At 39.9% G+C, this 23546-nt stretch overlaps 1 protein-coding gene across 1 annotated transcript; it reads right to left on the reverse strand.

The window, feature by feature from the left end:
• Positions 1-9687: 9687 nt before the first annotated feature.
• On the reverse strand, positions 9688-22909 carry ENAM (enamelin). The gene is made up of 8 exons (XM_002717035.3): positions 22727-22909; positions 21165-21233; positions 21012-21056; positions 20265-20306; positions 18516-18770; positions 17494-17556; positions 16099-16146; positions 9688-12531 (listed from the first exon to the last, which is right to left on the reverse strand). Exons 1-8 carry the CDS (start codon positions 22778-22780, stop codon positions 9688-9690), a joined length of 3420 nt encoding a protein of 1139 aa, XP_002717081.2. The 5' UTR covers positions 22781-22909.
• Between the last annotated feature and the right edge of the window lie 637 nt (positions 22910-23546).

The following is a 23546-nucleotide window of genomic DNA, read 5'->3' on the forward strand; positions in this document are numbered from 1 at the left end:
TGTAACACCACAATGTTAAGTATAATTTAGTACTTACTATGTGCAAAGCATCAAACTCAGTGCTTTATAAATTTTAATGCATTCAACATAAGTCCAGTGTGGGATGTTGTATGCATTTGGTGGAGTGAATCAGCAGTTGGGAGCTCTTTACTCCTTCTGCTTCTCAATAAATAAGTGAATAAAAACTTTTCTAGAGTACATGAGCCGTTTCCCAGAGATGCTGAGTAAGTCGTTCTGGGATGCAGCTGGGAAAATTGCAGTTCTCACACACTGAGAATTGCTTGGGACTCACGCTTTAGAATGATAAACCTTCACTTCCACCTAGTGGTTGAATTACAAAATACAATGAACATGCATTTTTAACATTTGTTTCACCTAATTCTCAAGAAGCCTATGAAATAAGCACTACCTCCATTTTGCAAATGACAAGACTCAGATGTAATGAGGAGTAATCTGCTTAAAGTTTTACAGGTAATGTATGGAGAACTGATTGTTGGATCCATGACAATCAGATTCCAGGGCCGATGATCTCATAACATTTGTATGTTGTCCTGTCTATGCATGTTTTCAGACCATGTCCCAGAGGTGCAACTCCTGAGGAAATAATCAGAAAACTCCCACAAAGAATAGAAGTATTTTTCACTGTGGTGTTTGTGTTTATGAAGATTCATGAGAAGAACATGTAATATTTGTCTTTCTGTGTACAGATTTTTTACTCAATATGATGTCCTCCAGTTGCATCCATTTTTGCTGCAGATGGTAGAATTTCATTTTTTTTTTTTTGACAGGCAGAGTGGACAGTGAGAGAGAGAGAGACAGAGAGAAAGGTCTTCCTTTTGCCGTTGGTTCACCCTCCAATGGCCACCGTGGCCGGCGCGCTGCGGCCAGCGCACCGCGCTGATCCTAAGGCAGGAGCCAGGTGCTTCTCCTGGTCTCCCATGGGGTGCAGGGCCCAAGTACTTGGGCCATCCTCCACTGTCTTCCCTGGCCACAGCAGAGAGCTGGCCTGGAAGAGGGGCAACCGGGACAGAATCCGGCGTCCCGACTGGGACTAGAACCTGGTGTACTGGTGCCGCTAGGCAGAGGATTAGCCTGTTGAGCCGCGGCGCCGGCCAAAATTTCATTCTTTTTAATAGCTGAATAATATCTCATTGTGTATAAATGCCACATATTCTTTATCCATTGATCTAATGATGAACACCTTGGTTGATTCCATATTTTGGTGATTGTGAACAGTGCTGCTATAAACATGATGGTGCAGGTATCTCTTTGATACAATGAGTTCATGTCTTTTGGGTATATACCCCATGGTGGGGTTGCTGAATCATCTGGCAAGTCTATTTCTAGTCTTTAAGAAATCCCCATACCCTTTTCCACAGTGGCTGGACGTTACATTCCCACCAACAGTATATAAGTATTGCCTTTTGTCCACATCATCTCCAGCATTTGTTTTTGTCTTTTGAATTTTAGCCTTCTGACAAGGGTGAGGTTACGTTGCATTGTGGTTTTGATTTTCATTTCCCTGACAGCTATTGATCTTGAGCATTTTCCATACATTTGCTGGCCATTTATATTTCTTCTTTTGAAAACTGTTGTGGTCCTTCACCTATTTCTTTTTATTTATTTATTTATTTATTTACTTATATATGTATTTATTTATAAGTCAGAAGGGGGAGGGTGGAGAGAGAGAAAATCTTCCATTTGCTGGTTCATTCCCCAAATGTGGGTGCAGGGGCCCAAGCACTTGGGTCATCCTCTGTTGCTTTCCAAGGCATATTAGCAGGGTTCAGAAGTAGAGCAGCCAGGATGGGATGCTGGCACTGCAGGCTGTGGCTTAACCTGTTGTGTCACAGCTCCTCATTGCCTGTTTCTTAACTGGACTGTTTTTTGTTGTTGTTGTTGAGTTTTTAAAGTTACTGATATATTCTGGACATTAATCTTTTGTTGGATAGGTAGCTCACAAATATTTTTTACCATTCTGTTAGGTGTCTCTTCACTCTGTTGATTATTTCCTTTGCTGTGCAGAAACTTCTGAGTTTGATATAATCCCATTTGTTTTGTTTTGATTTTGTTGCCCGTGCTTTAGGGTTCTTATCCAAAAAAATTGTCACCTACATCAATGTCTTGGAGTGTTTACCTTGTATTTTCTTCCAGCAACTTAATAGTCTCAGATCTTAAATTCAGGTCCTTGATCCATCTTGAATTGGTTTTTGAATATGATGAGAGGTATGGATCTAATTTCATTCTTCTGCATTTATACATCTAGTTTTGCCAGCACCATTTGTTGAGACTATTTTTTAATTCAATATAAAGTCTGAGCACTTTTGTAAAAAACCAATTGGCTGTATGTGCATGCATTAACTTCTGGGTTCTCTATTCTGTGCCCAGTATCACTTAGCCATTTAGAGTATATATTCCAACTCAGGCCATGGTTTTATCCATTAGACTACATTGGTGTTCCAATGCCAAGACCTGGAAAGAATATTCAAGGATGCTTATCCTACCCCACTGCTGACAGGCCAGCTATTATGTGTGTATATGCATATGGTTATGCACACATCTGTGTATTTGCACATTTGTGCAGAGATGAAATTTTAAATATTCTTTTTTAAAAAATATTTATTTATTTATTTGAAAGAGTTACAGGGAGACAAGGAGTGACACAGAGAAATCTTCCATCTGCTGGTTCATTCCCCAGATGGCCATAATGGCCAGAGCTGGACTAGGTGTAAGCCAGGAACCAGAAACTCCATCTGGGTCTCCCATGTGGATGCAGTGGCACAGATACTTGGGTCATCTGCTGCTGCTTTCCTAGGCACATTAGCGAGGAGCTGGATGGGAAGTGGAGCAGCTGGGAAGTGAAACAGTTCCTATATGAGATGCTGTCATCCCAGCTGGCAGCTTAACCTGCTATGCCACAATGCCATTCCCAATTTTGAATATTCTTAATTTTTTATAACTTACTTATACAATATGAAGAGGAAAATATAAGATTACATAAAAAATGACCTTAAGAACATCCCCTACACATACATGAGAAAAGACTTGAAGGAAATCATCTAGATGTTATTTTTTATTTGCTTCCATTTACTTTTCAGTATTTTCCAAATGTTCTTTAATATTTAATATTATAAATTAAGTTGTAATTTTAATAAGCTTTGTGAAATTCTAATTTTTACATTTTAATATTTATATAAAGCAAACAAATTTCAGGTATTTCATATATGCAGCTTTTTAAATATATATTTTATTTAAGTTATATAAGTTTCATATAAAGTTTTCATATAGGTTTCATAAAAGTTTTCGTATAAAGGAACATATAGGATTAGCCTAGTGAGCCGCGGCGCCAGCCAACTATACTCTTTAGGAACAGTGGTTTTTCTACTTACTACTTGTTGAATTCTTTATTTATTAGAGGATTAAGCTTGTGATTATAAAGTAAATTGAAAGTATGTCATTGTAAAACTGAAAATAAAAATAAGAAAAGGAAGAGGGAGGGTGGAAGTGAGGGAAGGAGAAAGAGTAGTATGGGAAGTATCATTATGCCTGTCCCCCCCCCAAAAAAAAAAATAACGAGTACAGTCAAGGACTATAAACAGTAATCAAATCTCAAAATGTCAATTTGGCTGATATGCATTATATTTTCTTTTGTACTCTGTAGATAGTTACCACAAGTCAGGGAAGACATGGTATTTGTCTTTTTTGGGACTGATAGTTTCACTAAGCACAATAGTCTCCAATTCCATCCATTTTGCTGCAAAAGACAAGATTTCATTGTTTCTTTTACGACTCAGGAGTATTCCATCATGTATAGATACCATCTTTTTTTTTTTTTTTTTTTTATCCAGTCATCAGTTCACGGACATCTGGATTGATTCTTAGCTATTGTGAGTTAAGCTGATATAAACATAGGGATTTAGGTAACTCATGTGCCAATTTAATTTTCATGTGCATATATATAGAATGAATGATGTTTACTTAGGATCTACCTCAGTAGTGTCAGCTGCTATGAGATATTTAAGAATGTACCTACTTCTTCTATAGGCAAAAGTAACAAAGGTAAAATTTGGCACATGACATACAACTAATGTATGATTAAATGTAAGACAGTGAGCTGCAGGATTCCAGAGAAGCTAGGAATGTTGCCGTGGGGATAATCTTGGAGAAGATGTTAATTGCATAAGCCTATGGAACTTTCTAGAACTGTTTGCCAGGCAAACAGGAAGGAACAACATAAATCAAGGAAAAAGACAGGATCAGTCTGCTCCTCTTTGTGTTCTCCATCAAGTCTTTCACTTATATGCTTCATTTACACACATTCCTTCAAATTGGTGAAATTGTTTTTCCAGTAGTAAAGACCTTTCTCTTTACTGAAGAGTGTTCAGTTGTCATTCATTTACAGGAAACAGCTTAGCACTTTGCCACCCCAGGCTTGGTCCACCAACTGGTTGAATCATCATCCACTGGAGACATGTTAATACTTCAAAATAGCCGGCGCCGCGGCTCACTAGACTAATCCTCCACCTTGTGGCGCCGGCACACCGGGTTCTAGTCCCGGTTGGGGCGCCGGATTCTGTCCTGGTTGCCCCTCTTCCAGGCCAGCTCTCTGCTGTGGCCAGGGAGTGCAGTGGAGGATGGCCCAAGTGCTTGGGCCCTGCACCCCATGGGAGACCAGGATAAGTACCTGGCTCCTGCCATCGGATCAGCACGGTGTGCCGGCTGCAGCGTGCCGGCCGCGGCGGCCATTGGAGGGTGAACCAACAGCAAAGGAAGACCTTTCTCTCTGTCTCTCTGTCTCTCTCTCTCACTGTCCACTCTGCCTGTCAAAAAAACAAAAACAAAAAACTTCAAAATGGTAATCTGCATTTTAACAAGTTTCATATGTGCATCAAAACGTGTGAAAGACCAGTATGGCAGGGAACACTGTCAGACCAGGCTGAGCCCTGATTAAAGGAGGCAGCTGTCCATGTGGTTTAACAATGGAAGGACTGGTAAGGTCTCTTGCAAACAAAATTTTATCACATTATCGTTCTCCAGGTATGCCATGGTTACAGTCCTTTTTTTTTTTTTTTTAAGATTTATTTTCTTTATTTAAAAGCAGAGTGACAGAGAGAGGGAGAGGTCTTCTATCTGCGAATTCACTTTCCAGCTGGCTGCAGTAGCCAGGTCAGGGCTAGTGTAAACCAGGAACTAGGAATTTCATCTGAGCCTTCCACCTGGGTGGCAGGGGCCCAAGTTTTTGGTCCATCCTCTGCTGCTTTTCCAGGATCTAGATCAGAACTGGAGAAGCCAACTCAAATCGGTGCTGCAATGTAGGATGCCAGCGTTGCAAGTGGCAGCCTAACCTGCTGTGCTAAAAACACCGGCCCCTACACTCACTCTAGGGAATGGTGCATGATCTGGGAGGACTATGTATTAGTCAACATTTGAGAAAAAAAGTTTTTGCCAAGTTATACAGTGCAGAAAGAAATGATATATGATTATTTGGATTAGCTAAGAGCTAATTACTGTCCAGGCTCTGATGAAGCTCAGAACTGAAAGTGCTAGGTGTCCAGACAGGTGAGGGCAAGAGGACCTTAACTGGGCAGGTAATGGGCACTGGCAGCAGCTTCATCTGTTTCACAATTACATGTGTGTCAAATGACATCTTGGCCTCCTCTGTGCTTCTTTGTTGGGAGATTTTCCTCTTCCAGCAGAGAATTTTGCCTGCGACCAGCTGAGACATTTTTCTAAATGAAATTGACTGATAAATACAAATTGAAAGAAAAATGTCCAGCAGCTGACATCATTAGGCTAGGGGTGAGGTGCAGAGGCAAGGAAGACAGGTGGACGAAAGCAAACGCTCTCCTCTGCTTTAAAACAATGACCACCTGTTTTCCATCAAGTGTGGCTTTCTGCTGGGTTTTAATTAGCCATTGGCTCGAGTCACAGCAAAACCTTGAGGCTTTGTGAAGCAGGGAAAAGAGCTGCTGCTTTTAAGTTCAACCTTTCTGGTTCCCTTTTTGGTTCTTGGTAGAGAAGTTTGATTTTCTGGAGACAAGATGGATCTTCTTTGGGTTTCTTAAGGACATGACTTAAGGAGATGGGGATAAGTAAGCAAGGGAAGAAGAAACAAATGGGCAGAGATCTAAAAAAACAACTACTAAAATATCTTACAGGTAATTTCTTATCAATTTCTTTTAAGGTTAAGACTGATGTAAGTAACCCAATGTAAAACATTTTCTACATTTTTAGGTGCCTCAAAAAGCCAGAGGACAACTCTCAACTATGGTGGCTACTAGGCTGAGTTTGTGTAGAGTTTGCTGGAGCCCGCATTTCATTGCCTTCCTTTGCTTCCAACATAGAGTGAGGCTGTGCGAGACTTCCCACAGCCAACTGGGTACTGTTAACGAAGAGAAGTCTGAGGCTGTGCAACAGGGAAGCCTGTAAGACAGGTGTGTATGAGGCTTCCTGGATTATCTCATGTTCATGTAGTCCTCAGATACCATTTCCTTCTTCTTTATTTACATTATCAACTAAAGACATTGTAGGCTATAACCAGCTGTTTTAGAATCAGCAAGTGACATGACCCCTAGACATAGGAACTTGTCATAGAAACGAAGCAGTAGTCAAGGGTAGGGATATTAGAGACAATGAAGACCATGTTCAGAATCTCCCCATCTCTACCATGTGCACTTTAAATTTATTTTTAAAAAGTTTATTTGTTTATTTGAAAACAGAGAGACATACAGAGACAGGGACAGGCAGATCTACTGGTTCACTTCCCAAATGTCTGCAACAAACAGAGGTTGACCAGACCAAAGCCAGGAGCCAATAAATCAATCCAGGTCTCCCATGTGGATGTCAGGAACCCAAGTACTTGACCCATTACCTACTGACTGCCCGGGTGCCCATTAGCAGGAAGCTAGAATCAGGAGTGGAGCTGGGATTCTAGCACAGGTGCTTTAGTTTGGGTTGGGTATCTTAACTGCTAAGCCAAATGCTCACCCCTACCTTAACTTTAAAGCAGACTTTAAAAGCTTTATCAATAGCTTATCTAGGACACATAGAATAAATGATTTCTTTACTGGGAGGAACTTGGGTCTGGAAGATGCAGGCTTTCCAAAGCGTTCCTGAGCTGATGGGATGAAGAGTCCTTTTCTACAGGAACAGTTCCCCTTCTTTTTATTCTACTTGTATGTTCTCAAATTCAGTAGATATTTTTGGCTTACTTTCTGCATTACCGAGGTCTCAGATGATAATTTAAGTGGTAGCCTGTCATAGACTCAGAAGTGTCAGCTTATGTGCCAAAATCACCGAGTGACCCATATATTTTGGTGTAATATAAGAAGAGAGTGTTTTGCAATGAAAGTATTCATATTGAGATTTCCAAAAAAATTGAAAAAAGTAGTGAAACATAATAATAAATGTAGTTTTATTTTGAGTGGGTAATTCTTAGAGAAAAAGTTAATGATTTTCAACATGTGTTTAAAATATAAGACTGGTGGGGCAGGGAGGACATTAAACAACTTGTGGATTGCATAGGTCATCTGAAATTTTATAAATCAAATGTTGCTGAATATATCAAGCTACTGAAAGTGGTGCCTCAATCAGCATCCCAGACAGTTCACTTCAGGAGAAACAGAGTGGTCTTTTCATGGGAGCTCTGAAAGCCATTCAAAAATCAGCCAAGTAATAAACCTTTGTTGAATACCTTTTATGTGAAAACCACTGTGCTAGGTACTTTAGAAGACTCAAAGGCAAGATTCCTTTTCTCCTCAAGTTCTCAATATGGTATTTCCCCAAATTTCTGAGATCTTTTGAAATCTCTCCCCAAATTTTCTCCAAAGAGATTCCTTTGAGTTAGAAGGAAACTTTCTATGTAATTCTGAGAATTTTCTCTTCTACATTAGGAATATTCAGAGAACAGGTAAAAATTCCATTAACAATATTAATAATAATAATAAAAATAATAAAAACCTGGATATACTTTAAGCAAGAAATACTACTTTACAAAATAATTTACACTATGTAATCAAGGCACCAGGAAAGTGTGTCTGAATAATTCTACAAGGATATGAAGAATGAGTTATTAGTAGTAGCATATATGGTGAATCACATAGGCTGCAATAGTTATAAAACACTAAATAGTGAGTGTTTTATTTGTTTACAAGAGTACTTTCGAAAATGCCTCCCATAGACCCTGCAGATTCTGAGCTGGTAACAGGATGTGGCAAGTCCATGTCTTTTCTTCTTGATGTTCAGTCCCAGAGTGGCAGTTTCTTCTATTTGCCATTCGCTGCTTTCCTAAGCCTTTCCCCTAGGATGCTAGTTCTGGTAACTAGCCTGTCTCCCCTTCTCCATGAATGTGTTTCTCTAACTGAGCTGTGTCTACCTTGTAGATACCATAAGAAAAAAAGTAGATATCATTCAGTACTATTTCCAAAATATATTCTACAATGATGGTTAGGCTGGGTCAAGAAAAAATTTAGGTAGAGTTTAGAAAATAGATATAAAAAGGGAGAAAGTGACATGCAGTGTTAAGATATGAAAATGGCATAGCAGGGAAAAGGAATTGAAGGGAAGGAAGGAGTCAGCAAAGAGAGGGGTTAATGGACAAGTGACACATTAGGAGACAGTATGATAGGAATAGAGGAAGACATAACAGAGAATATTAACTTAAAGGAAAGACTAATGGTAGTTAAAGATAGCTAGCTTAGAATGCAAGAATTGACACTGGGAACAAAAGAAGGGGTGGAAAAGTAGAAAGCTAAATATAGGGTGGTTCTGGGGGACAGAGAATAAGGAAGGATGGTAAGAAAGGAAATGGTAAAGTAGAGGCAATAGAAGAAAAAAAAAAAGCCAAAAGGGAATGTAAACCAGGAATAAAACCTGATAAAGACCAACTCAAGAAAAAATGTACAGTGCATTAGGGTTATACCAACATGTAGATCTGCATATGCAACATGGGACATTCATCTTCAAGTCTAGGAAAATCAGACAATTTTCTAAGTATGCAACTTTGACAGAAAAAGGAGGGATAAGCAAAAAAAAAAAAAAAAAAAAAAAAAGGCAACTAACCCAGACAAGTGTCTTCCAAGATGCAAGGCAAGATTGATCACAGCCTGCCTGCCTTTTTGTAGATCTGCAGTAATTTTGATAGTATTGGATGTAGCCACCTCCAGTGATCCAAAATCATTAGTTCCACCTGGGTCTTACTTTTATTTCTTCTTAAAATTTTATTTATTTTTATTTATTTGAAAGGCAAAGTGACAGAGAGGGAGGAAGGGAAAGGGAAAGGGAAAGGGAGATAGATTCACTGGTTTGCTCCCCCAAATGCCCACAACAACTGGGATTGGGTCAGACCAAAGACAGGAGTTAGGAAATCCATGCAGATCTCCCATGTGGGTGGCAGGGACCCAACTACTTGAGACATCACCTGCTGCCTCCCAGGGTGTGTGTTAGTAGGAAGCTCGTTCAGAAGCAGAGGCGGGACTCAATCCCAGGCACTCTGATATGGGATGCCAGCATCCCAAGTCGTGGCTTAATCCACAATGTCTGCCCCACTATTTCTATTTCTGAGAGGAAGATAAGCTTAAGGGTCACTAGGAGGGTCAGATAATGAAGTCTTGGAAAAAATGTTTGGAAACCATTGGTATTGAATGTCAGTTATTTTCCTTTCCCAGGGATTCTTGGTTGAGATAATCCCTATACCTGAAGTAATAAGCAGTCTTGTACCTGGTCTTGTGGATTGGTTCCTGTTTGAAAGGATTCATATGGAGTGTGTTCATTTGCATTAAATGAGTTTACATTTATATGTTTAAACTGTTCTCCAGTAGCTAACCCAACTGATGTACTAGGATTTCCAGTAGGCATAATTAGATCCCCATCAACTGGGTCTTGTTTTCCACTGGTAGAGGGAGTTCCAGTGCTGACAGAGTGATGGTCTGCTAATTTGGAACCAAAGCATGGTACATGCAGGATTCTTGGTGGTCTTTGTTGTTGCTTTTCATTCTCATTTCCTTGGACTTCACTTTGGATACCTTTTGGCCTGGGACCTTCATCAGGTGTACCCATAATGAGCTGCTCAGGTGTAAGGGCAACAGTTCTCTCATTGAGCTGATTGCCTTCAAACATTTGTTTCACAATGTTGTTCCCATCTCCTCCAAGATCATTTTTGAGACAAGGTGTATTCTTTGACTGAGGGGAATTGGACATAATTTCCAATTGGCTCAGTTGATTCTTCATAGAACATGGTATATTCCTTCTTAGAGTAGACACATCATCTCTGAAAGAAATTGGGCTTTGGATCTCTCCAGGAAGTCTGTTCTCTGAGCTGTTTCTTTGGCCAGGCAGAATGCTTGTTGGGGAGACAATAGGGCTTGGATTATTGGTATGACTACTTTCTGTATATAGAGGATTGGTGTCTTGTTTCTCCTCTGGCGCAAGACCATAGGATGATGTGTAGGCTTGTAGAGACAGTGGGTTGTCCTTGGGCCCTGTGGAGCCTCCAGTACAGCAGGGACCCCGCTGGCTTTGGTGATATAAATGTATTTCTTTTTGACTTGATGGGTAATTTTGAGTGATTAAATCTGAATAAGTCAAATAGTCCCTGTCTGGTGAATTTAAACTAGTGATTTGCATGCCATAATTCAAATTCTCATCTTCATGCCACACAGGGTTTTTCTGAAGCCCAGCTGGGGAACTGGTGTAATAGAGCTGAGTCTCTTTCAGGTCTGGTATACTAGCTGGGGTTTGCTGTAAATTTGTTGCCTGATCCCAGTAATTTCTGTTATAATATGGCTGTTTTTCTTTCTCCTCTTGAGCTTGAAAACTGTAGTCCCAGGAGTTCCATGATGGAAATAGAGTGCTTTCTTCTTGTTCAGCAGCACTGGTAGTATAATAACCCTTGTTCTGCATAGGTGGGGTTACAGTGGGACCTGTATTATATGATGGGAAATTCTCATCTGGGCTCCAGGGGTAAAAGTCATTATAGGGAAAATCCTCCTTAGGTTTTGATGGATTATCTGCTGGATAAGGGAAAATTTCCTTTGGCTGATTTAAGGCATATTGTCCACCTCCATACTGCCTAACTGTTGGATCTCTTTTAAAGCTCAACTCTTCCTCACCCCATGTACTTTGCCCTGGAAAAATTTCATCTCCAGTTGGATCTATAGGGTCCTCTTCATTATAAGTCTCCTTCTGGTCTGGAGTATTCATGGGGTACTTTGGATTTTCTGCTTGCCGCATAGTACTAGGAGGATCAACTATCTCACCCCACATATTGCTCCTACGATAAGGCGGATTTTCCCTGGGATCATAGGGGCTGTATTTCTGGAAGAAAACACTTCCTCTAGAGCCATGAGAAGGAGGCGGAGAAGGAGGTAAACGTTTTGCCTGCCACCTAGGATCTTCCTTAAAGCGTGGAGAGATTTCTTGGTGATTCCAAGTATTTCTTCCAGTAGGAAAATGTTCTCTTGTAGAAGTAGGGATTTCTTTAGGGTATGCAGGCTGATAAGTTCTGTGCTTTAATTCTGGCTGATTAGTTTGTGGCTCATATGGAGTTCTTTTTGGCTGTAAAACAATCCCTTTGGGCAAATTCTGGCTTTGGATTTGTACACCAGAATTTGGGATTCTTCTGGAATCTCCTCTTGGGTTATAAGAATTTTCTTGTTGACCAATAGAATTAAAATTTGGGCCTTGAATGTTACCCTCAGACCAAGGCAGTTTATAATATCGTTTATTCACTCCATAAGACTGAGAGTTTTTCCAGGGGCCAGTTGTATCCTTTGTGGGAACAACAGTCCTTTCTTTTTGACCTATTGACTTCTCCTTTGGATTCTGGACTTTTTCATTGTGGCCGACACTACCTTGTTTGGGACCCAGTGAGGCAACATTGGTTCCTATAACATTTTTATTTGGTCCCTGAGGCCTTCTTCTAAAGTTTGCTGGATTTCCTGCATAATTAGTATAATAGCCTCTGGTAGTGGAATGGAAAGTTTTGCGATAAGTTGGATTTTCTGGCCGTGTGGCTTGTTTGCTTTCCCAAGCAAAAGAATTCCATTGAGTACCTCTTTGAACCTGTTGATTTCGGTAAAAAGGCCCATTTGGTCTGTGCCCCACAGCAGTACCAGTGTGATGCCATTGTCTTTCTGAAGGAAAATTTCGGGTGTTGTGATTTGGATAATTTTCATAAATATTTGGCTGACTTGGTCTCCATGGGAATTGACTCCTGGGTGCTCCCTGGCCTGAAGTATTAACTGCAGGGGATGGGTTGACTCCATTCTGAGCTGTAGGATTGCTCCCAGTGTTCTGCCCTGGGGCACCGTTTCCTACTGGACTGGTGTCATTTCCTCCCTGACTCCCTCCAGCGTTTGGTTGGGTAGAATTAGTCTCATTTACTGTTGCGTTTGCTGACGTTTCTGTGGCTGGACTTTCTGCTTTAGGGGGATCTTCTTCTTTGGGTTTTTCAATATCATCATACATCTCTTCTGAGTAATAAGGGGGGCGGCCCCCAAAGCCATGATATCCAAAAAATCCAAAGTAAGGATTCTGTAGGAAAGAAATTGGAAATCAATAATTGTTCTTGGGTTCTCCCTATGATATTAACTGGAATTTTTTTGTGTAATAGGGAAATCTTATCAAGCCACTTGCTTATTTTACCACCACTGGCTATGTATTCTTTCTCGAAATTTGACTCCTTGGTTTGTGTGACTCTACAGTCTTGTGGCTTTCTCTTCTGGAACATTTTCTGTCCTTTACTTCTCAGTTTTCTCTTCCTAGGGGATCCTAAATCTGAAGGTTTCTTGTTTGTTTTTAAGGAATTCCATCCTCTGTCCTCATTTTTTCTGTTGGCCTCATTATTACTTCTAGTTGATTGTACCCATACCTGGGCCCCTCTCCTCCAAACCTCTTTCTCTGGTGATTTATATCTAAGCAACTCTTATCAATATTTACTCAGTTTCCCAGGTTTCTGCTCTGTCTTTTATGTTCCTAGACAATTAATGGCCAAGCCCTATGGAATTTAAACTCTCATCCTTGTCCCCTCTGCTGTTAACCTCAGTACTTTTATAAGTACCATGTGCTACCGATTGTGCAACTGGAGCCCTCAGTACTCTTGAACTCTCACAATAGTGCTCCTGCTGGCTACTGTGACTCCTCCCTGGGTTTTGATGGATTATTTACTTTACAACATAATCTACCTACCAGATCTTCTACTCTTGCCTTTCCACTACATCACAGTTGTGGAGGCTTGGGGTGGGTAAGTGGGAATCCTGCCACTTTCTGCTGTAGTATGTATTTAAAGATTCTCTTATCTTATTGGATAAACTCTAAACCCCTTAGGATGACATTTTTTTTTTTTTTTTTGACAGGCAGAGTGGACAGTGAGAGAGAGGGACAGAGAGAAAGGTCTTCCTTTGCCGTTGGTTCACCCTCCAATGGCCGCCGTGGCCGGTGCGCTGTGGCCTGCGCACCGTGCTGATCCGATGGCAGGAGCCAGGTACTTCTCCTGGTCTCCCATGTGGCTGCAGGGCCCAAGTACTTGGGCCATCCTCCACTGCACTCCCTGGCCACAGCAGAGAGCTGGCCTGGAAGAGGGACAACTGGGACAGAATCCGGCGCCCCGACTGGGACTAGAACCCTGTGTGCCGGTGCCGTAAGGTGGAGGATTAGCCTAGTGAGCTGCGGCGCAGGCCAGGATGACATATTAAGCAGCACATCTTGATGTTAAACAGTGGGATTCTAGACAGATATGGGTAAAAATCCTTATCCTATCAATATTAGTAGTGTGACTCTGGGCTAATCTCAATTTATTCATTTGTAATATGGAGATAATAATAAAATAATATTGACTTTGTAGATTGTCATGAAAGTCCAATGTATGTCCAATATATAAGACTCAGTGCCTGGCACTTAGCAAATGCCTAATTAAGTGTTACATATAATAATTTTTAATAATTGGGGCCGTTGTTGTGGCATAGTGGGTAAAGCCGATGCTTGCAGTGCCGGCGTCCCATATGGGCACCAGTTTAAGTCCTGGCTGCTCCACTTCTGATCCAGCTCTCTGCTATGGCCTGGGAAAGCAGTGGGGGATGGCTCAAGTCCTTGGGTCCCTAAACCTGTGTGAGAGACCCAGAAGAAGCTCCTGGCTCCTGGCTTTGGATCGGGGCAGCTCCGACCATTCCGCCAACTGGGGAGTGAACCAGCGGATGGAAGACCTCTCTCTCTCTCTCTCTCTCTGCCTCTCCTTCTCTCTCTGTATAACTCTGACTTTCAAATAATTAAATCTTTCAAAAAAATCATCTGTGCCATAACTATTACAGTCAGCCTCATTTCTTATCCACTGTACTTTATGCAATTGAAATCAAGTTGTTCTTAGTTTTATGGATGCTAAATTCTCTGTGTTTCAGTACCTTTGCCTCGTGGCTTCTTTAACATCAAAACTTCTTCCACCTGTACACTTAATCTCTTGTGGCAAACTCGACTCATCTTTCAGAACTCAGCTTGACTGCTACCTCTGTGTCCTGACTTTTGTGGCCATAACTGGACTGTACTTCTAGATGCTGACAGCAATACAGACTTCTATCATAACCATCATCCCACTGAATTTCAGCTTCTTACTTTCCTGGGATTCTCCCGCAGAAACTTTTTGAATGAAAAAATTATGTTTTCCATCTTCGCTTTCCAGTACCTACCACAGTGGGAAGTGCTTGGTACATTTTCATTTAATGGATGATTTCATCATCATGAGCTCTGTCACTTTGTTAGGCATTTGTAAAGCATTTAGGTCATTTAGCTTTTCTTTAAAAACAAATGCATTCTGGAGAAAAAATATTTTTATCCCCATCTGCAGATAGAGGTGATGAGAGAGATAGGTGAAGTGATATCTCCAACATCATACAGGAAATCAGGTAGTATCCCAAGAGGAAGAATTTAACTTCTTCATACTTGTGCCAACTACCTCGTTGCTCTGTTTTACTTTCTTACATTATGTTTATGAAAATTTGAAATGCCAGTCTAGGTTGCATATAATTACTTGACTCATTTTTATTTGGAGTTATTTCACAATGATGTTTTAGAAAGCATCTTATATCATTAGTGACATAGTAGACTTTAATGCAATTATTTTAAGAAAAACCTAGCCCTCTCTTCCCTCTGCCAACCTATCAGTTCCCTGCATTTCACTGAGGCCATATCATACATTTAGGGGAAAACAGAGAGTAAGCTTCAAGGCTGGGGTGCTATGTCAGAATCACTAAAATGACTGTTGACACAGTGCCAGAGTATTTTACAGGTATATTACTGGGTGACACATTTGATTCTTTTTGTTGATATGGGGAAAAGCAATTGGACAGGGTCTCTAAAGATGTGAGTTCTGGGTTTAGATCATCCACTAGCTCAGTAAGTGAAATTAAGTAGTAATTTCTCTTCTCTGACCTTCAATTTTTCTGTACAACTGGGAAGTTAGATGACTACTGAGGATAACATACTTATACTTCCTTTTCTGTTTATCACTGTCTAGCATCAACCTTGACAAAGTTTCTTATCTGAGAGAGGGAGAGAGATTTCAATACATGTGGAGCAGAAGAAGAAATGATGTGTCACTTTTTTTTAGGTCACTGTCTTTTTTTAATTTTAATTTTTATTTTTTGACAGGTAGAGTGGACAGTGAGAGAGAGAGAGAGAGACAGAGAGAAAGGTCTTCCTTTTCCATTGGTTCACCCCACAACGGCTGCTGCGGCCGGCGCACCGTGCTGATCCAATGGCAGGAGCCAGGTGCTTCTCCTGGTCTCCCATGCGGGTGCAGGGCCCAAGGACTTGGGCCATCCTCCCCTGCACTCCCGGGCCACAGCAGAGAGCTGGCCTGGAAGAGGGGCAACCAGGACAGAATCCAGCGCCCTGACCGGGACTAGAACCCGGGGTGCTGTCGCCACAGGTGGAGGATTAGCCAAGTGAGGCATGGTGCCGGCCTAGGTCACTGTCTTTATTGTTTCACTTTTAATCTTTGAAGCTTGAGCTATGGGTTTATGTGTTAGGTTTTGTCTTTCATATTAGATGTGGGTCACAAAACTGAGACTACTAAATTGTTGTTCCTGATGGGGAACGCTGTTTACTTACCCCACCTTCTTCATTGCTGAGACGTCCATAACCTGGTGGTGGCATCCTCTGCAAGGTGAAAAACAAAATGAACACAAGAGAACCACTTTCTATGCTACCCCTTGTGTGTAAGCTTCAAGGTGTCTTAAACTAGCTCAAATCAGTGACAGGGCAGTAACAGTGCGAGTGTGTGGCCTTTGAGTTGTTAGCTCTCACAGTGTAGCTATTAAGAGTTATGATTCATCAGTGAATACTGGTAAAAACAAAGGTGTCAGCTGGTTCCTGGCTGATTCTACTCAAAATTCCCTGTATGGCTGTGTGTTTAGGAATGCCCCACCCCACCCCCTCCAACACTCATTAACACTCCCTCCCCCCATTTTCCTTGCTCTTCAATCACACACACAGAGGATGATGAAGGGTGGGGAGGTGGGGAGTGGTGAGGATGTGGGAGAGGGAGTTGGGCAGGTGGGAGGAGAAAGAATTTCAGTGCTATTGTGGTTGAATCATCCATATTAGAACATTTAACAATAGAGATTATATGATATTGTAAATATTTTATTTGTTGTAAAAATTATTTAACTTATTTATTGAATACACACAGACACACACACACCTCCTATCTGCTGCTTCATTCCCCAAATGCCTGCATGCTGAAGCCAGGAGCTGGGAACTCAATCCAGGTGTCCCACATGGGTAACAGAACTCAGTGACTTCAGTCATCACTGATACCTCCCAAGGTCTGCATTAGCAGGAACTTGAAGTGAAGAGCTGTAGCCAGGTTCTGGACCTGGGTACTTCATATGAGATATGGGCATCTTAACCAGTATCTTATCTGTTAGGCTAAATGCTGACCCCTGTCATTCATATTCTAATGCCTACGATACAATTTCAATGTTTTGATTTATTTTAATAATTTTAAGAATTTAAGGAATTATTTGAGAATTGTTATGAACATAATTTTATAAGATTCTTTAGGATGATATACCTATGGCTAGAAACAATAATATATAATAAGAGATCTTAGCCTAACCATAGTTCATGTGATGGTTTTCAAACTCCATTTTGTCCCAGTTTCCTCATTACATTAAATGAGGGTCATCTTAGTATTTTCCAATCTCTTAGGAAAATGGATAAATAGTAATAAAATAGTACAAACCTCTGAAGTTAACTTATTTCTAAGCTATTAGTAGCTCTTTTATGATTTAAGCTGGGTTCATGCCACTAATTAGTCTGAGCAAAAAAGCCGTTTGAAAATTCCTTATCTCTCCCCTGCATAATGACTGATGTGATGATTTTGTTAGATACTCTCTAATAGAATGCCATATATGAATTAGTAGAGTGCATGGACTGATATTGATTTAAAATAAAACATGGTAGTATTATTTTTCATTTTAGTATAAAGAAAAAAATTCTTACCTGTGGAAATGGCCATGGTGGTTGTTGATAGGGAAATAGTCCATTGTTGAATGGTGGGAATGTCTAGAGAGAAAGAATCACAGTTTTGTGGAAATGATAAGGATAAATGAAAAACAAAATAAACCAACTAAATAAAATTATTTGAATCATATGTGGTCTATATCTCTCTTTACATTAAACTGTGTGTGTGTTTTAGGGTAGAGATGATAATTGTAATGACAATAATAGCAATTAGAGTTACTGAATACTTATGTTCCAAGCTCTGTGCTGAGCATTTTATATTGTTAAATTCATATACTCATATAACCATAGAAGATATGTACTACTATCATTCTCATGTTACCTAAGAATTTGAGGTTGAGAAAAGTTAAGTCACTTGTCCAAAATCTCAAGGCAAGGGAATTATCGAAACCCGGATTCAAATCCAGGAATGTCTTTTTATTCAGTTTTGTGTTTCCTACATATCTAGTGCTGGTTGATATTAAATAACTGAAAGCCATTTATTTTTGAGACTCCACACAGGACGAGATCTGAAAAAATCATTTGTACCTCTTGCTTTGTGTCAAGACTACAGTTATGTTGTCCTGAAGTACTAGAGGCAGTGTTAATTTCAGAACAATGTTTTAGAGCATCATAGAGCTGGGAGGTATTTGGAGGCCATTTGGTTTATTTATGGGGAGATATGATTTGATGAAGATCATATAAATGATAAGAGCTGGGAGTAGAATCTTTGTTGATTCTTAGATTAGTGTGCATGTTATTGTACCATGTTGACTCTGTATTTCAGAAGGAGATTCTTGGAGGCTATGGTGTTAGCATAATTTTGAACCAGACAAAGCTAGAAATGACTTTCCAGGCATTTTGGATAAATGTCCAAACTACATTTTGCATTGCCATGTAATAGCACCTGTATTGCATCTTGGAGGAAGTGTTTATGTGGAGGGGAGGGAAGGACATGACTCTCCAGATCTCTCTGAGGCCACTGATAACTCAGATGTGGAATTTCTCTGAATAAGCCTCACCTGAGTCGGCGGGGTTTCCTCTTTGGCTGGAGTTGGGGTAGGTGGCTGGTTTACAGGCTGCTGTTCTGTTTTTGTCTGAGTCTCGTTGGGTTTCTGGGTCTCTTGGGCTTGGTCAGTATTGCTCTGGCGTCTGAATCCTGCGGGTTTTGGTGGGAGCCACATGTTAGGTGGTGGTTGAGGCCACATAGGCATCTGGTACGGTGGGAACTGCTGAGGGAATTGGAAACCATTTCCATAAGGGCCCATTGGTGACATCTGAAAGAGTAGCAAAAGGCATGGAAATCACATTGGAGTCTGGCTCTCTCTACCTTCTAGCATGAGGGTATAGTGCCTATACTTTTTGGTTTCTGATAAATTCCTAGTAATTCCATTTTCATCATCAAAATATTCACAACAGGAAGGTTGGACAGGTAAGCAAAAGTAGCTTTAATCTGAAAATTCTAATTTATGAATTGACATTGGTCTTAGAACATTAGTCTCTATATGAACATTTCTCTCCTGGTTTAACACCACTCTCTTATCTGCAGTCTTTATTAATCAGTCTCTAACTATTGGATGATGTACCCATAATATAGTGCAAATTTTTAATTTTAATTTTACTTGAAAGGCAGAGATACAGAGAGGCAGGGGCAGAGGCAAAGGGGGAGAAGGGTAGAGAGGGTGAGAGAGAGAGAGAGAAGGAGGGAGGGAGGGAGGTCTATCATCCACTGGTTCACTCCCCAAATGGCTGCAATGGCTGGAGCTTCGCCAATCCAAAGCCAGGAGCCAGGAGCTTCCTCGGGATCTCCCACATGGGTGCAGGGGCCCAAGGACTTGGGCCATTTTCTACTGCTTTCCCAGGTCACAGCAGAGAACTGGATCAGAAGTGGAGCAGCTGGGTCTCATATGTGAAGTGGGCACTGCAGCTGGCGACTTTACCCACTACGCCACAGCACCAGTCCCAGTGCAATGTTTTGGGAGTTGATGGAAGGTAAAATTGCAAGTCCTTTTTAAGATGCAGGATTTCTTGACAATTAAGTTGGTGAAAATTTCAGATCACACTCAGTAATTACAACCAAGAGTGAAAGCTGGAAAAGTTACATCAGTAAAAAGTTGAGTAAGAGGAAATTGAAAATGATTTTAAGTCAGGATCTTTAAAAGGAAGTGATTTAAATGAAAAGAATTAAGAGAAATCAATGAAATCCTCAATTCCCACTCCCCCCCACCCTTGGCCCTCATGGTCGTGCCACAAAAATCCAAAGTGTATGATAGCACAATAATACAACAACATTGACAGAAAAGTTATGTGCAAAAAAAAAATCCAATTGATAATTGATTAATTATTTTGTTCCAAAGATTAAAGCACAGGGACAAAGAACAGCCCAAATTCAGTTAAAAGATAAAAAGCTTATTTCACAATTTTAGTCTTAGCTCTTAAGATAAAATAAAATTTACTCCCAAACTTTATTTATTAAGCAATTTTTGTGTTCATTACTTGTATGATCTTTTCCTGGAACCAATTTTTTCTAGATTTAATAATTAATTAATAAATGACTTCGAGTTACGTGAAAGAGCAATAATAATGTGTAAGGGGATAATTTGGGGTGAGGGGACAGGGAGGATGATTTTTCCCTCTTGAAACTGTTATGATTATATTGTAAATAATGCATAGGGATAGCTACGATGTCTACTTAGCTAAGACAAACCTTATAATGTAGGTATCTGAATATAAACAAGAAATCCTCAGAAATAAGATAAAGAGGAACTTACATGTGGGTAGTTCATATAGGGAAATGGACCGTACCGCATCATCTGCAACCAAAGGAATCCATTAATATGGCACAAAGTGAAAATTTTTTATTCGATCCACTCACAAATCACAAGAAATAAGTTTAATTTCTGATTTTAAATCACAGTGGTCATAATGTCTTTCACTAGTTGTTATACATACATTTAAACTAAGAGTGCATTTAAAAATTTTTAAGGCACTTTAATTTTTAAGTTAGATTTTTATTTTGAGAAGAATCAGTATCACTATAGAATGATAGGTAAACGTGTGGTCTACTTTGAAGTTTTTCAACATTCTGTTCATTTGGAGTTTATGATTGGATAATAGCTCCACAACAACATGATGATTCTTTTTGATGTGTATTGAATTTGTCTATTGACCCCTGATATGAGTGATGTAAAAATGTTCATGTCTTTAAACATCAACTTCGATCCTTAGAAGTGGCTATATTTCGTAGCTTAAAAAGTCAGCAAAAAAAGCTAATGTCAACTAGATTTTAACACAAATCCACATTTACCTTGACAAGAAATATCGAAGCATTTGGGAAGGATGACACGGGGGAAATTACTACTTTGCTTCGATTTGGAGTTTAAGATTTTCAACTCTCCTCCTTACATGTCTTTCATGAGAAAGTTTATGTGTCAGAAAGTTTGCCAATATTCTTGTTTTTAATGAACTTCTAGGAAGGGCGTGTAGAAAGCTCCTTCCCTGACACTGAATATACATACCTCCTCACTTTTACTGCTAAATCCAGGCATTCGGGGCATGTGCATCTGGAAATGAGAGCATATCAGTGACAAATGCAGCACAGCAGTTGAAATGAGCTCAACACTTGTCCCCAAGCATAGAAAGAGAAAGCCTACAATCTGAAAAATACTCACGGGCATAGCCATGGCATTACCAAGCAGACCTAGAAAGGTCAGGAGAATCTTCATTTTTCCACTTGGTACCTGGAACACAAAGCTAAATTTTATTTTTGGACTGTGGAATAATTATGCTCAGGCCACTCTGTATTCATATAGGTTCTAGCCCCCTTGTCTGTGAAGAAGAGTTACAGAAATAAAAGGGCCACTGCAGCCTTGTTAGTTTATGTTAAGAAAGGATTATGGAGTTTCTACCTGGTGCTAGTCCAAGCTGACAGAAGGATCCACTCAAAATGAAAGGTAAAGTAAGGAGGGGGGAGCAATGATGCAAGAGGAGATAGAGCACAGTACAAGAATGTGAAAACCAGAAATTAGGAGGCTACCAAACTCTAGGAATATTGATGGTTTTGAGTTTCCATTTGCCAGACTGGTTTAGGAAGGCACAGTTATGTCTGACTACATTCACGGTATAGAGTATCCTCAGTTTCTGTGATCACACACTCCAAAGCCGGGATTTAGCACTGCTTTCTGAGTTTCAGACATCCATCAAGAGGCTTATAATAAGTAAACAGAAATATTCCAGAATTCTATTTTTCCTTCTTTTTCTATTCTTTCTATTATTGTTATTTTACCATTTAAAAATCACTTATGGGGGCCGCCTAGTGGCAAAGGGTTAAGCTGCTGCCTGCAGTGCTGGCATCCCATATGGATGTCAGTTCGAGTCCCAGCTGCTTCACCTCAGATCCAGCTTCCTGCTAACATGCATGGGAAAGCAGCAAACGATGGCCCAATCTTGGAACCCTATACTCACATGGGAGACCCGGAAGAAGCTCCCAGCTCTAGGTTCTGCTTGGCCCAGCCATTGTGGTCATTTGGGGGAGTGAAACAGTGGATAGAAGACCTCTCTCTCTGTTTCTCCCTGTCCCTGAAACTCTGCCTTTCAAATAAATAAAGTAAATCTTTTTAAAAAAATCACTTATGTGCAAGGATTGGTCACAATAGGAAGAAACAGGCAGAAATGTAAATTTATCTATTTGGTAAATAACAGCTGAAGCTACTGTGTTTAGGAAAGACTACACAAGAAAGCTATTAAAGAAAATGTTGGAGAAAATTTTCCTTTTATATATGTCTAGGATTATGGTCCAAGATTTTGGTGAACTTTGGGTTGTTTAACTTCCTTTTTGCTTAATTGTCTCTCTCATCTCTATGGTGGATGTCAGAGGTTCTTGATATGTTGCGTGCTCATAAAGGAAGATGTGGCCTTTATTTACCAAGTATAAAATGCTATTCATTTTCTCATTTGTAAAATTGATGCATTATGTTGGATGACTTAAGACCCTCCCCATCTCTCAAAGTACATGATTGGATGGAATGTATTACTATGTTGAACTGAAGATAACACTCGTAAGGATCACTACAAAGTGCGATGATTCTAAGTTCTTCCTTCTCTCTCATTTGTGAATACAGATGCTCTTCAGTTCTGACATCTTTAAATAGAGTTTTGTCCCCTAAAGTATACTCTTGATGACACCTCGTTTGTTTGACTAAGTGTACTATGAAAAATGAATGAAAATACTCACCAAGTTATCTAGCTCAGGAAAAGAGGCTCCATTCCTGTACCAAAGCAGCAACATTTTTTCACCAAAATTTTCATAAGCCTTTATGAAAATAAAGATTTAGCATGAGAAGAAACTCAAATATAGAAATGGAACAAGTAAATAACTGGTGAAGCTGCAGCTCTAAAATAGCACATATTGTGTTAATTATTTCATCTTATCCTACGCTTGTTAGAAGGTCCTCAAAATCAAGTTTAGTCTTCTGTCATTTTAAGATTAGCCCAAAAGTTAAATCAGAGAGAAAATGACACAGCCACAGAGACTTCTAGAGAGCACTGTTGACAAAAGCACTGTTTTAAAGGAGGTATGAATAGGTTGGAAGAAAACTTTAAGAAAAGCAAATAAACCTAATAAACTAAGGAGTTTAAGGTTTTGTCCAAAGATTAGTCTGCAAGCAGTGATTACATAACTAACATCAAGAAATGCAATAAGGAAATAAATACCTATGAATTAAGTTCATTATTCGGTACTATATAACATATTGGTCATCTTAAATACTCACCCAATGCCAGTTAGAAGCAGCAATATGTGAAAAATAATTTTTACTTGAACTTTGCTAGCCTGTCTTTGAAATACATTCTTAATGGTCTGTAATGGAAATGACTAAATTGCTGAAGCCTGGGAGATCTCAAGGAGCAAGGCACATTTATTTCTTAATGACAAAACAAAAAGTCTTCATGGAGATGTCATGTTCAGTACCCAAAGGGCTTAAGATAAAAAGATCCTTCCTTGTCAGAAAGCTTGGCACTGCAAGGTCACATTTAAGCACTGCTGTAGTCATGCA

This window comes from Oryctolagus cuniculus, chromosome 8, assembly GCF_964237555.1.
Source record: "Oryctolagus cuniculus chromosome 8, mOryCun1.1, whole genome shotgun sequence".
Taxonomy (NCBI): Eukaryota; Metazoa; Chordata; class Mammalia; order Lagomorpha; family Leporidae; genus Oryctolagus; species Oryctolagus cuniculus.

Bases quoted from the DNA above. Each gene is read 5' to 3' on its own strand.
- ENAM (XM_002717035.3), bottom strand. From the start codon at position 22,780: ATGTTGCTGCTTTGGTACAGGAATGGAGCCTCTTTTCCTGAGCTAGAT. The intron at 17,557-18,515 runs GTGAGGCTTATT...CTTTCTCTCTAG, and splicing joins AGGAAACCCCGCCGACTCAG to ACATTCCCACCATTCAACAA. The intron at 12,532-16,098 runs GTAAGTAAACAG...TCTTTCCTACAG, and splicing joins TCAGCAATGAAGAAGGTGGG to AATCCTTACTTTGGATTTTT.